At 41.7% G+C, this 14,661-nt stretch overlaps 1 protein-coding gene across 1 annotated transcript in view; it reads left to right on the plus strand.

Annotated features, from left to right (window-relative positions):
• Nucleotides 1-14,661, plus strand: part of SRP72 (signal recognition particle 72) — a 1,193,396-nt gene that overhangs the window by 355,764 nt on the left and 822,971 nt on the right. The window contains exon 5 of the mRNA XM_044059445.1: nt 9,369-9,480. Within this exon, the coding sequence (XP_043915380.1) occupies nt 9,369-9,480 (112 nt within the window). The remainder of the gene's footprint in view (nt 1-9,368; nt 9,481-14,661) is intronic.

Here is a 14,661-nt window from a genome sequence, read left to right on the forward strand (position 1 = left end):
TGGAAGAAAAGGCAAAATCTGTTCAAACTGTTAAAGATTTCTTGCAGGTTCAACCCCCAAGGTTTAGCAGGAACTGGCCTGCCAAAAATTGGTCCTTTCCTGACTCCACAAGATCTCAAAGGGGCAGGAATAGACGTTCCAGAGGCAGAAACCAATCCAGAGGAGGTGCCTACAGAGGACGACAGTGGCAAGGTAACAACAGAGGCACAGACACAACCACTGCCACTACATCAACACAACCACAGTGACTTAACCCTAAATCCGCCTACCAGGGAACAAATAGCAGCTCCTCTAGGCGGAAAGTTAACCTTATTTTCAAAGAACTGGCACTACATAACAAAAGACAAGTGGATTTTACAAACCATAGATCAAGGTTACCGGTTCCACTTCCACACTTTACCAGTCAAAAGAGGAATGCCAAATCTACCTCCAAATCAAAAACAGAGGCTCTACAACAGATAATGGAGTTAGCAAACATGAGAGCTGTGGAAAGAGTGCCAACAGCAGAGCAAGGAAAGGGGTTCTACTCCAGACTATTCCTAGTTCCAAGAAAGGAAAAAAGTTGGAGACCAATTCTCGACCTGTCCACCTTAAATACATACATCATTGTCCCAAAATTCAAAATGCTGACCCTACAGCAACTTCTTCCCATGTTGGGCAAGGAGTGTTGGCTGGTAACTCTAGATCTCAAGGAGGCATACCTGCACGTCCCCATTCGACCAATCTGCAGAAGATACCTCAGATTTCTTGCAGGATCAGAGCACTATCAATTCTCAGCATTGCCCTTTGGCTTATCTACTGCCCAGAGTATTCACAAAATGCCTGGCATCAGTAATCGCCCATTGCAGACTACAGGGAATTCAAATTTACCCATACCTGGACGACTGCCTGCTACAAGGGACAACAAAAGCAAGCTGACAACAGATTTACAAAGGGTCATTTACTTGCTACAAGCACTGGGATACACAGTCAATTTACAAAAGTCAAGGCTGATACCATCCCAAACAAGGACATTCTTGGGCTGAATTGGACACAGTAAAACAAATGGCATTCCTAACTACAGAAAAACAAAAGAACTCCTCTTTACTTCTTGGCACTAACAAAACTGAACAAGTTAACAGCAAGAAAAGTACTGCAGGCCTTGGGCTTCATGGCATCATGCATAATCTTGGTCCCATTTGCCAGACTACATATGAGAAAACTACAGTGGTACCTAAAGAATTTATGGTCCCAACACAGACACAGCCTAGAAACAGAAATCCCACTAATTCCATGCTTAAAACAGGAGTTCCTATGGTGGGCTCAGGCATGCCAGTCAAACCCAGGCCTACCCTTTTGCAGATGTCAAGCAAGCCAGACCATCACAACAGACGCTTCAGACCTAGGATGGGGGCCCACATGCTGGACAAATGCGTGCAAGGATTGTGGACACAGGATCAACTTCACCTGCACATCAACCTAAAAGAAATGCTGGCAGTAAAACTGGCAATCCAAAAGTTCAGACCATTTCTCAAAGAGGGCCAGTTGATGATAAGGACAGACAACACCACAGTCATGTGGTACATCAACAAACAGGGAGGCACTCATTCATACCCCTATGCAGAATGACTTTGGAGCTGTGGACCCTGGCACTCAGCTACAACATCCAGTTACAGGCAATATTTGTACCGGAAAAGAAAATACTCTAGCAGACATATTAAGCAGAACCACATCGGATGCCCACGAATGGAAGCTGCACCGGACATCTTCAAGACCATCTCAAAGAAATGGGGAATGCCTCAGATAGATCTATTCGCATCACCTCTCAATCACCAGCTCAAAAATTCTGCACAAGGACATTCCACCCACTAGCATGGAAAGTGGATTCGCTCTCCTTCAGCTGGAAAGGCCTAACAGCATATGCATTCCCACCTCTTCCCTTGATACACAAAGTACTACTAAAAATCAAGGAAGAACGTCCAAGGATAATCCTGATAGCTCCAAACTGGCCAAGACAACACTGGTACCCACTGCTGAGGAGCATGTCTCGAACAATATGTGGCCAATACCCCTGATGCCTTTGATGTTAACTCAGAACAACTACAGCAGCATACATCCAAACCTAAAAACGTTGCAACTGACTGCATGGAACATCACATAGCAGCAGCTAATCCAGAACTTTCCCAAAGAGTTAAAGACATTATTCTTGAAGCACACAGACCTTCAACAAGAAGGAACTATGCTGGAAAATGGCAAAGGTTTGTCATTTGGAGTACTGAAAGAGGAAAAGATGTGTCAAACATAGATATGCCTAACATTCTGGAGTATCTGGCGAACTTCTTCATTCAGGCCTGTCCTACTCCTCCATCAAGATACATGCATCAGCTATTTCAGCAGAATACAGCTTTGATCCACCTGTTTTTTCGCACCCTTTGCTCAGGCAATTCCTCAGAGGAATCAAGAATGTAAAACCTCCAAGGAAACCACCATTACCAGCTTGGGACTTAAACTTTGTGCTAGAAAAGTTGACACTATCACCCTTTGAACCAGCAGCAGCAGCAGACCTACAACACCTGTCATGGAAAACTGCTTTCCTACTGGCAATTACTTCAGCAAGGAGGGTTTCAGAACTACAGGCCTTAATGGCAGTGCAACCCTTCCTAATCTTCCACCAAGATAGAGTGTCCATGAGGACTAATCCTACATTTATGCCTAAGGTGGTATCCAGAGTGTCTTTAAACCAGGCAATCCACCTACCTACCTTCTTTCCCAACCCACAAAACAGAGGGAAAGAATACTGCATACCTTGGATGTACATAGACAGCTACGCTACTATTGGACAGAACAAAAGTAGCAGAAAGACTGACCAACTTTTTGTAGCCTATGCAACAGGAAGGGAAGGAAAAGCTATTTCCAAACAGACAATCTCCAAATGGATAGGAAATTGCATACGATTCTGTTACTCCTTCCATGGAAAACCAATTCCACAGAACATAAGACCTCATTCTACAAGGGCAACAGCCACTACCACAGCCTTCTTACAAGGAGTGGCAACCAAAGACATTATTGAGGCGGCTACTTGGACCTCCGTGCATACATTTGCCAAGCATTATAATTTGCCTCTTTATTCCAGATCCCGAGCAGGGTTTGCCACTGCTGTACTGCAAGGGATCCTAAACACACCATAATCTACTTTTATCCTCCTCCCCTAGTTGGCTATGGTATTCTACCCAGTTGTTATGTCTGCAGATGCATCCATGAAGGACATAGTACAGTTTTGTACCTACCATAAATGTAGATGTCCGAACTGGATAGCATCTGCAGTCAGGATTACCCTCCCTCCTTCCCCTCTGTGGTACTCCTAGGGTGTTTACCCTCCTAATAGCTAGCTGGTGGGGGGGGAGTCTTTTATGGTGTATTTGTTTGTATATATGTACATACATGCTTATTTTTGTGTTTACCTCTATCTTTTTGGAAACATTGGCATCTATCCAAATTTTAGCCTTCAAGAGGGCTACTGGCATCTGGGGCAAGAAACACTGAGGAAAATGGCATTGGCTGATGCCTTTATACCCGAAGACCAACAGAGATGACGTCGGGTGAAGTGCGACATCAGCCGAAGCCGGACCCGGACTTTGGAATCCGGCCGACTGAAAGGCTGCCTGACGACAGGACAACCCAGTTGTTATGACTGCAGATGCTATCCAGTTCGGACATCTACATTTATGGTAGGTACAAAACTGTACTTCCTATGCTACAGGTGCTCAAGGAAAGGCTATTTCCAAACAGACAATTTCAAAATGGATAGCCCACTGCATACGCTTTTGTTTTTCATTTCATGGGAAATCTGTGCCTGCATACATCAGATCCCACTCCACCAGGGCTACAGCTACCTCTGCAGCTTTCCTCAGGGGGTCCCTACCAAGGACATTTTGGAAGCAGCTACTTGGAGTTCAGTGCACACTTTCTCCAAGCACTACCACCTTCCACTATACTCTAAATCTAGAGCGGACTTTGCCACAGCAGTCCTGCAGGGCATCCTAGCCCCTCCTAGTTCCACTTAGTACCTACCACCCTTACTTAGCTTTGGGATTCCACCCATCTGTAATGACTGCAGCTGTATGCACGATGAACATAGTACAGTTTTGTACCTACCATAAATGTAGATGTTCGAGTTGCTCATACAGCTGCAGTCCAGGTTACCCTCCCTCCATCCTCTCTTAGGACAGGCCTTATGACAAACACCTTTATCATACAACCTATTTGGGGTATTCTTTTATGGTGTATTTGCTTGCAACTACTGTTTTTGATTTATCTACATTGCATGCTTGCATAATATTATGTTTTGCCTTCCTTCTGGGAGCACCTGACATCTGGGGCAAGAAAAACTGAAGAAAATGGCGTCGGCTGCCTCTTTTATACCCCTGCCGCACTGACGCCAGGGAAGAAGCGACGACAACCGATGCCGGACCTAGATTTAGGAATTCGGCCGACCGAGGACCCGCCTGACGGCAGGATAACCCATCTGTAATGACTGCAGCTGTATGAGCACTCGAACATCTACATTTATGGTAGGTACAAAACTGTACTTTTCCAATATGACTTGATGAGTTATAATTCCATGACCATCCAACTCGTCATGCAAATCTGGTGGGAAATTATCCCGATGAAAAAAATAAATGTTGACATTTTGGTGGGAGGGGGTGGGCCCACTACTAACATCACAGTTGTACAAACATAAAAAAGGGAGAAAGCTCACAAAAGAAAGAAATCACTGTTGGTGTACACTTGGATACCACACAGGGTGACAATTATTATTAAAAACTCATTTAAACCTTCTATTATTGACAAGGATACAGACCAGGAGGGTAGATGGTGTTATTTCACATGCCTAACCCCACTGTTCACTAAACGAATATTGTTCCTAAACCTTTATGGACCATGCTCAGGACAACAGGAATTCATTTTGAAAGTCTGTAACATCTTATTAAATTTCCCAAATCACTACTTTATCCTGGAAGGGGGGATTGGAATGCAGTAATTGGTCCTAGCATTTACCTCTCTAACAAATCCAAATTGTATAATACGCAAGCTTCCCTTGCCTTGACGGATGTAATATCAGACTTTGGACTAGTTGACCCCAATATCCTTTGGGGATGGCACTCGGAACAACAATAATTACACATACTTCCCTAGATGCCATAATTCTTGGTCATGCATAGATTAGCTATCTAAAACTTCTATCATTAAAATGAACATTCTCCCAAAGCTTCTCTATCACTTTTATGCATCTCTGTCCTTCATCCCCAATGCTTTTTTCACTAAAATCCACAAAGCCTTTGCAAAGTTCATCTGGCACCCAAAATCAGTAAGAGTGTCATATCAAAGACTTGCACTTCCAAAAGCTAGGGGAGACCTAGGTATGCCATCCTTACAACTTTATTATAGGATTCTACACACCAGTAGACTAATTAGAATTGCTGACTACCATCCAAATAACCTAATATGGACTCCCCTTTGGGTAAAGGTGTGGTATAATCGTGGTTTAAATAATGATTTTAACCCCAAAGCTCTCCCCTTCTTAGGTCCATTAATTCTTGGATAATTAAAACTGCATCATATCTTAAAGGATAAAATCAAATCTTTTCAAGAACTGTTTAAATCCTTGAAACTAGAAAAAGCTCTCCTGTAATTCCAGCCCATCCATCTAAATCCTAATCTCAAATTGAATAAGAACATGATTAATCTGGTTGACTACGCTCTAATCAAAGAATACACACTGTGGGATATTCATAAATATAGAAACTCGTCACTCACAGAATTACGGGGTATTCTAGATTTATCTAAAAAATACATCATAATCCTGCGACAAGTAAGGGAACTTATTGCATCTCTACCTCATGATCTCAATATTCTTGAATCCAACTTCAATCAGGTCTCTGAATTATTGTAAATTCTAGCCAGTAACAAAAATATGCTGTCCCTCGCTTATAAACTTATAAGTACAATTCTATACCAAGATAAATTGGTATATGCGGACTACTGGAACCACCAGGGGTCGAACCTATCAAAAGAACAAAAATTATCTGCCATTAAGTCCACCCTCCTATTCTCTCTGTTTAAAAAAACTCACTTATACACAATTTATGATTACCAACAACCTATACTTCACACCCGCCCATTTAAATAAATTTAACACGAAAGTCTCTACTGCCTTCCCCTGTTGTTCCTACCCCCAAGCCGACATCCTACATACAATATGGTTTTGTAGATACTCTCACAGTATTTGGTGTTCTCTCAAGGTGAGAATTGACAAGGTGGGATACCACAAATCAACCCTCTCGTGGGAGATGGCATTATTACATAACACTAATATTAATGCATCAAAATTAAGATCAAGATCTCACATCTTAATAACTCTCTGCTTATTAGTCAAATTCTACTTACAAAACATTGGCTAGATCGTACAAAGATGTCCTGGAGTGGTTTCAGGAACATGGCTGTTAAATACATTACTTCACAAAAACTTTTAATAACAAACCTCCATAAATGTATTTACTTTCAGATATTCTGGAATACCATATTTGAGCATCTATCTGACAACTAAAGTATTCATGAACTGAGGTGGTAAAGAACTGCTAAAGGTCCTTCCTTTATGTGCTTCTTTAATTCTCCTCTCCCACATTTTAAATGCCCTGCTTGTTGTGTGGCTCAAGATAAGTGTTAGATTTTCTCCTCTATTTGATTTTTATGTTGCAAATCAAGGGTAACACATTGTGTTCAGTTGCAGTATTTACCTCTTTCATATATGTTTTTTCACCAAGTTTATTCTAGGGGTCATATCCCTAAGCAGCACTATTGTACATATTGTATATAATTAGTAATTGTATGTTCTCCTTTATATTACTGCTCATTGTTAATCTGCAATTGTTTGTGATGTATATGTAATGCAAAATCAATAACATTTCTATTTGAAAAAAAAAATACCACACAGGCAGTGATTTTCTATAGAAGCCAGCAATCAGAGAGTTCAGCTTCACCAAGTTATGCTTTTTGAGTAAGAACCTTGGCCACCTTAGACTCTGTGATCGTTTGAGAAACCTATGACCTCTTTGTTTCTAGAATGCATTTCCCCTAAGGAAGTATCCCAATGATCCCAGCAATTTCTTGTTGGCTGCTACTGCCCTTTGCAGGTGTGATCAGCAGGTTTAGATAATTTCCCTACACTGTCATCAGTTCTGCTCCTCCCACTTGATGCTTAACGCTAGGGTTGTTGTCTGAATGCTGTACTTTGCATTGGATCTTTGCTGCCACCTTTCTGCCCACTTGTTCAGTCTTTATAAATCCTTTGCTAGACATTTCGTCCATCCTCCACCACTACACCTGCCTATGTGTCATCGGCAAAGATGTTTTGTACTTCCTCAGATATGTAGAATACAGACTAATCACTTCTCTAAGTCTTATCCTCCCTCTACCATGCCCTTCTGCACCCTACCAGTCAGCCATGCAGCTGTCCAGTTCCGTACCCTTAATACTACCTGTAACTCCTTTACTCTTCCTGTCAGCTTCTTGTGTGTGACAGACTTAAAGGACTCGCTGAATTCCTGGTGTACTCCTCCTCCTGACTCCATGTCATCAAACTGGATCTGGTTTGACTGACAGCTCCTTATAGAAAAGAAACTGTGCTGATTTCGGCACCGGAGATTGTCCTTCAGAAATGCTATCAGCCTTCTCCTCAGGATTTTTTTCATAACTTTCAGTGCCACTTTTCTTAAGCTTGACAGGTCTGTAGTTTACTAGATTGCGCTGCTTTCCATTTATATGGGGGGCACCAAAATTGTTGCTCTCATTTCTCTGATATTTCTGCACTGGCTAATCTCAATGGATTTTGGGAGGGAGTCATTCTCATCCTTGTGCTTTATTCTCTGTAAGATGTTTTTGAAACTAGATGGGTTTGTACAAGACATGGGAACTGACAAAGAAGAAATATTTAAACACCCAGCCAGATTTGAATTAACATCCGGTATTATTGAGTTAACATGTTTTCTAAAGAAAAATAAAGCCATTTACTTGAAAGTAAGATTCTGATGCTTGCAGATATTACTTTGACATGCTGCACGTTAGATTGATTCAGGCAGTAAGATCTTAAACGTGTATTTGTTTTAGACTACAATGTGAATGTTTGTGAATTATAATTAAAATGTTGCAAATCTTGAAGGCTTGCTAACTATGGCTATGTGCACATCTGTTGTATTCTGCCACAAAACCATTATAACATAATTGTGCATGACAATTCTGTATTGATTGAGTGACAGCTCTGCTGAGGATTTCAGTTTGTACAAACCAAATGTTCTAACTGGGACTCCTCACTTGGTTCTGTATTGTAATGTATCTGTCCATGGATAACCAATGTGGGAACTTGTATTACATACTTGATATTTTGGCAGCTTCATATCAAAGTCTGGGGGTTATTACCTTGTCCATTATATTTCCGTACATAGTTGGCCACCTCTCCTTCACAACCTATGTATGATGTATCCTGTGCAAATTTCAGTTCACCTTTCTTTGATATCCATTATCTATCATAAACTTTAAATGATGTTCCAAGAATCTGAGTCCAGTTTGAAAACTGAATTGGTCTTGGCTGCCATCTTAAATGTACCTGGGTCCCTTGCCACCTGTACCTCTCCACATGACCTTTTAGCAGCAGGATGGAGAGATACAACTTTTGTAGGTTGTTAGAGTACTAAAGTTTGGTTTTAAACTCTTAAATGTATGTATTGTGAGGAAAGATCTCCCTCTTGACTTCCCCCAAAAATTAGTAATAACCTGATTCCATGGTAATATTAATACTTCATAATGAGGTTGCAGCTGTTTCCACAGATCTGTTGGGTTAAGCCACAAGTTGGCTTTTAAGTATGCAGAAGAGGCAAACACTGAATTGCTCTGAACAACTTTTACTAGTTGGGAAAAAATGCTTAATAGTAATATACCAAATCTTAGTTTTTTCATATGGATTTTTGTGTGTGTGTGTTGGGGGGGGCATTTTTTTTTTTTTTTTACTGTTCAGCAAATGCTTTAGGTATGGGGAGGCCCCAAAGAAGTTTTTGATATGTAGGGGAGGCTTGTATACACTTCCTATTGCTTGAAGGAGACTAACTGTAACTGCATCTGAGAACCCATGAACAGATGAGTAAACACATCATGATATTTTTGCAGGATGCTAGTGGAAGGTAGGCAGAAGCTACAACCTTTGAACTATTGCAAGACGAATGGGAGAGACTCACTTTTTTTTTCCTGGTGTCTGCTGCTTTCTTCTATTTAATATGCTATTGAAGGCTACCTGTGAATATTGCAGTCTTTGCCTGATTCTTAAATTTTCCTTGTAGGAGGACCTTGGCCTGTCAGAGACCACCTATGAACAGTATTACAATCATGCATGTACTTTGATTGGACAAGGCAAGCTTTCTGAGGCAATGAAACATCTACAAGAAGCAGAAGGTAATAAAAAGATTTGCATTGATAGTCTCCACTGCTGCCTTCTCGCTCAAAAGCATTGTTTAGATGCATCTGTGTTAACAATTTTTTTTTTTTTTGCATAACAGTAGGATACGAATTTTGGTCGAAACCATAAAGGTTAACCAGTAAGTTGGATAGTGTACATGATCAGTAAGTAATCAGGAAATTAACTGTTTTGCTGTTACATTGGCAGCCATTTGAGTATGTGATCATTCTTGGACATGTTTCTACTGCTGGGGAAATGTGAAAAAGAAACAAGTCTCTAAAATTTAAGGAAAAAAAAACAGTTTTATTGCAGATGAAGCATTTTGTTTGACCTTGAGTATGTGCTTTAACCCTCCATTTAAACTATCTTTAAAACCATCTTTTAAAATTAATTTTGCAAAAAGAAATTTTTTTTTCAGCACTGATTGCTATACACTTGCAGTTTAGGTAGTCAGTTTGAAGGAGCACAGTAAAGCTGTGACATGTTATTACAGTTTCTGTAAGCTGGGCTATGTCATATTACCTTAAACTTGTCAATCATAAAAATATGCTACTTAAGTTCTAAGACTTGACTGTTGAAATCACTTTATAATAATGGTGGAATTGGCTATCTAAACAGACTTATGACGAAGATGAGATGGTATTTTGAACATGGCTGTCTATTAATAATGATTGATGGCAGAGTATTGTTTCATACAGGTAGAATATAAAAGTCAAATATGGTTTGTACTGTAGTGTTTGTCCTAATATTTGTGGGATTTTTATACTGAGATTTTATACAGGTACATAAATGCATATTGTGCCAGTCTTTTAGATCCCAGTAATATATGTAGCTGTAACATTGTAAACAGGTTGTTTTAAAAATGAATGAATTTATAAATTTAGATGGTTTGTTTGTCGTGGCTCAACAGGAAGCATGCTCCCTTTGATGGAAGATTAGAAGAATGCAAGTTCAGTTACCAAACCAGGTGCTTGGATTAATTTTTATAGATTCTGCGGTGCAGTTTAAGGGTGCTGCATTCCTGAGTGTGCCGTCCTTTAGATGAGACATTAAACCTAGGACCTAATCTGCCTAAGCTGGTGTAAAAGATCCCATGCTACTTATTACAAAGAATATTATTTGGCACCCTGGCGAAATTTTTCCTCATCAGTATGACTCCCACCTTGGGTCTATTCCAAAAAGAGACCACTGGCCTAGTGGGACTAATCTGGTCAACAAAGTATAAATAAATTAAATATGTTTGAATCAAATATCTTTGTGGGCACTGCACAGAGTTACTACATTTACTAACTTTGCATTCACCATAGCAAGGTGTTTTTAACAGGTGGTGGTATTGGTACAAATTTTATTTTCCAACAGATAGCTTTGAAGCACTTAATCTGCTGTTTATACAAGGAATAAAAATAAATTAATTGATAGATATCACTGCTTGACCCTAATGTGCATTATTATTAAAGGTTTGCTGAAAAGACCAAATCACCCTGTGCTATCTGAATATAAACTCTAGTTTTCTTATTAAACACCTTTATTAAGTTATCACTTAAGACATGCACAAACATGCCAGCACTGTGATACCAGTCCCTCTTAGGGATGGCTGTCTCTAGCTTTCAGTCCAAATGTCTTGGCCTCTTCCCATTCTGTTACCTTTCCCCCTCTAGGTATTTGCTTCCAATACCTTGGTTCCTTTGACAGTTTTCTCCAGTAAATTCCAGCCCATCTTGCCTCTTCTCTGTGCCCCTAATTACAGTCATCCCTATCTGCAGAATTTCCTTTCTCCATTCTTGTGTTTTCTTAGATGTTCATCGTGTTTCACTGTTGCAGTCATCACTGTAGGGTTCTACCTGCCGGCAGGCAGCCCTCTGTCGGCCAGAATCCCAAAGTCTGGGTCCGGCGTCGGCTGTGTACTCTCCCTCCCTGACGTCAGTGCGCCAGGGGTACAAAGCTCCCAGCCGACGCCATGTTCTCCAGTCTTTCTTGCCACGCGGTGGAAGCAGTTTGCAAGTGTCGGTCGGCTGACTCCTGTTATTTTTGGTGCTTCATACCGAAGACATTCTTCTTTTCAAAGCTAAGTACCCCGTTGGGGAAACTTTTTTCTTGCTCCAGACCGATGTCAGAAAAAGTTAATAATTGTATTTCATGTGGGAAGCAAATACCTCATATGGATTTTCACTCTTACTGTATTCCTTGTCTAGGCCCTGACCACGACGTAGCTAGTTGTCGGTTTTGTGCTAGATTTAACCAACGTACTATTAAACGGAGATACGATTTTGCCTTTCATTACTTTGGGAGGCGATTATAACATGTCGTCGGACACGCTTCAGACTACCAGAGTTCATAAAAGGCGCAAGGATAAGGATAGGCCTCCGAGGTCCAAATCAGATGACAGTTTACAATTAGAGCCAGCTGCCGGTTCGGCCGTTGTCAGTGAGGTGTTTTTGCAGCCCCTGTCGTCGGCCATTACAGAACCGCTTGCCGAAATGGACTCCCACGAGGAGCCAACTAGGCCTTCGAATACTCCAGGTGCAGGACCTTTGGATAATGCTCCCTCGGATGGGTCCGGAGCCGCTGCGCAGGTACCGGCTTCCGAGGTGGTTTTCAGGCCTACGCAGCTTCAGGTAAAGGCAAAGACAAAGGCAAAGACTCCTTCTAAAACAAAGACTCAAGCCCAAGCCTCCTCTGATCCGGGACCTAAATCTCAAAAACAAATGCTTAAAATGGCGGAGGACTTGCTAACTATGATTAGGGGTTCACATTCCCCTCCAGACAAAAGGCCAAGACAAGAATTGGATTATGAATCCTCTGATCAGGCATCTATCTCTTCAGTGTCTTCCTCTGGACAGGATTATACTTTCCCTCCTTATGAGGATTCTGATGCTGAGGAATCCATTCCTTCAGCTTCTCCTCCTGAGGATTATTCTTCTGGGGAAACTTTACATGACATGAGGGAACATTTTCACTGGGAAGGACAGGAGTACTCTGAATCTAAGAGAAGGCTTAGGGATTTCCTTCTTCTTCCCCAACACAGACCCCTGGCTATTCCTCCTATTTTGGATATTGTGGATGATGTCTTTTCTGAGTCTAATTTAACTCCTGACTCCTTTCCTCCGGCCCCTGCTAAGCCTGATAGATATTACAGAGTCCCTGATTCCCATCAGTTTCTTTATAAAAATCCTACTGCTGATCCAGAAACCATTTCTCAGGGTCCTAAGGGTGTTAAGGCCGCCACTGCTAAGAACCCTATTCCGTCAGATAAGGATTCTAGAGCTTTGGAGAGATGGGGCAAAAAAGTGTACACTTCTGCTACTTTATCTATTAGGGCTTTAAATTGTCAATTTCATATGTTGAAATATCAACAATATCTTTTGTCTGTTATGAAACAAAAACTGGGTACCATTTCTGCATGTGCAGACAATAAGGAATTACATGATTTGATGCATGCTACTGACCAGGTGGGGAAACGTACCTTACACTGTGGTTTTGATGCTTTGGAGGCCTCTTGCAGGGCGGCTGCCACTGATACGGTCATTAGAAGGCATGCTTGGTTAAAGGAACAAAATTTGCCTGATCAAGTGAAAGCAAAGTTACTGGATGCTCCTGTTCAACATAATGTTTTGTTTGGGTCTAAGGCTGAAGAGGTTATAAAGAAAATGGAGGATAAGACAAAATCCATGCAAACGGTTAAGGATTTCTTACAAGTTCAGCCTCCTAGATTTAGCAGAAATTGGCCAGCTAAAAATTGGTCCTTTCCCAGCTTGAACAGGCCTCAGAGGGGTAGATATAGGTGCCCCAGAGGGAGGGCCTAAGCACAGACCTCTTATTGACCTAGACAGTGGAGTGCTTCCACCCCCAGGGATGGAGAAGATAGGTCTCAACCTTATAGGAAGCAGGCTCAATGACTCCCCCTACATGGCTCCAGGAACCTCTCTCCTGGAAGCTCCTCTGGAAGGAAAACTTTCTCTTTTTCACCGAAATTGGACTTGCATAACCCAAGACAAGTGGGTTCTGGATGTAGTTTTAAGAGGTTACAAATTCCACTTTCATACCTTACCAAAACCAAACGGATGGCCAGACCTACCAAAAACTCAATGGGCAGAGGCATTAAAACAGGTGAGGTCCCTCATGGCTATGAGGGCCATAGAACTGGTTCCAAATTCAGAGACGGGACAAGGCTTTTATTCAAGACTCTAGTTCCCAGAAAGTAAAATACTTGGAGACCCATCCTGGATCTGTCAGTCTTAAATACTTTCCTGGAGATACCAAAGTTCCAAGATGATTACTGTGCAGCAGCTCCTGCCAATGTTGAGCAAAAATGCATGGATGGTGACATTGGATTTAAAGGAGGCTTATCTACACATTCCTATCAGACAGGAGTGCAGAAGATACCTCAGGTTCAAGGCAGGCTCGAAACATTACCAATTCTCTGCACTGCCCTTTGGCTTGTCTACTGCGCCCAGGGTCTTTACCAAGTGGCTGGCACCAGTAGTAGCTTACTGCGGACTCAAGGGAATTTAAATTTACCCTTATCTGGACGACTGCCTTATTCAAGCAGACAGCAGGGACATTTTACTCCAGCACCTGGAATTTGTTCAGAATCTACTCAAGTACCTGGGATTCACTGTGAACGTAAAAAAGTCAAATTTGACACCCACTCAACAGATAACTTTCCTGGGTGCTCTTTTAAACACAACAACCCAGATGGCATTCCTGACATCAGAAAAACAACTACAGCTGGCTTCAACTTTCAAAAGCCTGGCGTTAATGTCTCAGCTAACTGCAAGGAAATTCCTGCAGGCTTTGGGTTACATGGCCTCCTGCATCCTACTCGTACCATATGCAAGACTGCATATGAGGAAGATACAATGGTACCTAAAAAGCGTATGGTCCCAGCATTGTCACAGTCTAGAAACAGAGATTGCTGTCTTGCCTTGCCTGCCAAAGGAATTCCATTGGTGGGCCATGACATGTCTTCAAAACAAAGGGAAAGCCTTCAGTCTACCTCCAGCCTACCAAGTGATAACCACGGACGCCTCGGATTATGCATGGGGAGCCCACTTGCAGGGGAAAGGCCTGCAAGGTTTTTGGACAGAGGATCAGAAGCATCTACATATCAATTTAAGAGATGTTAGCTGTGCAGAATGCCCTCTTGGCTTTCAGGGTTCTTTTACAGCCGGGGCAGC

The sequence above is a fragment of the Protopterus annectens genome, chromosome 17.part0, assembly GCF_019279795.1.
Source record: "Protopterus annectens isolate FY-2018-M chromosome 17.part0, PAN1.0, whole genome shotgun sequence".
Taxonomy (NCBI): domain Eukaryota; kingdom Metazoa; phylum Chordata; order Ceratodontiformes; family Protopteridae; genus Protopterus; species Protopterus annectens.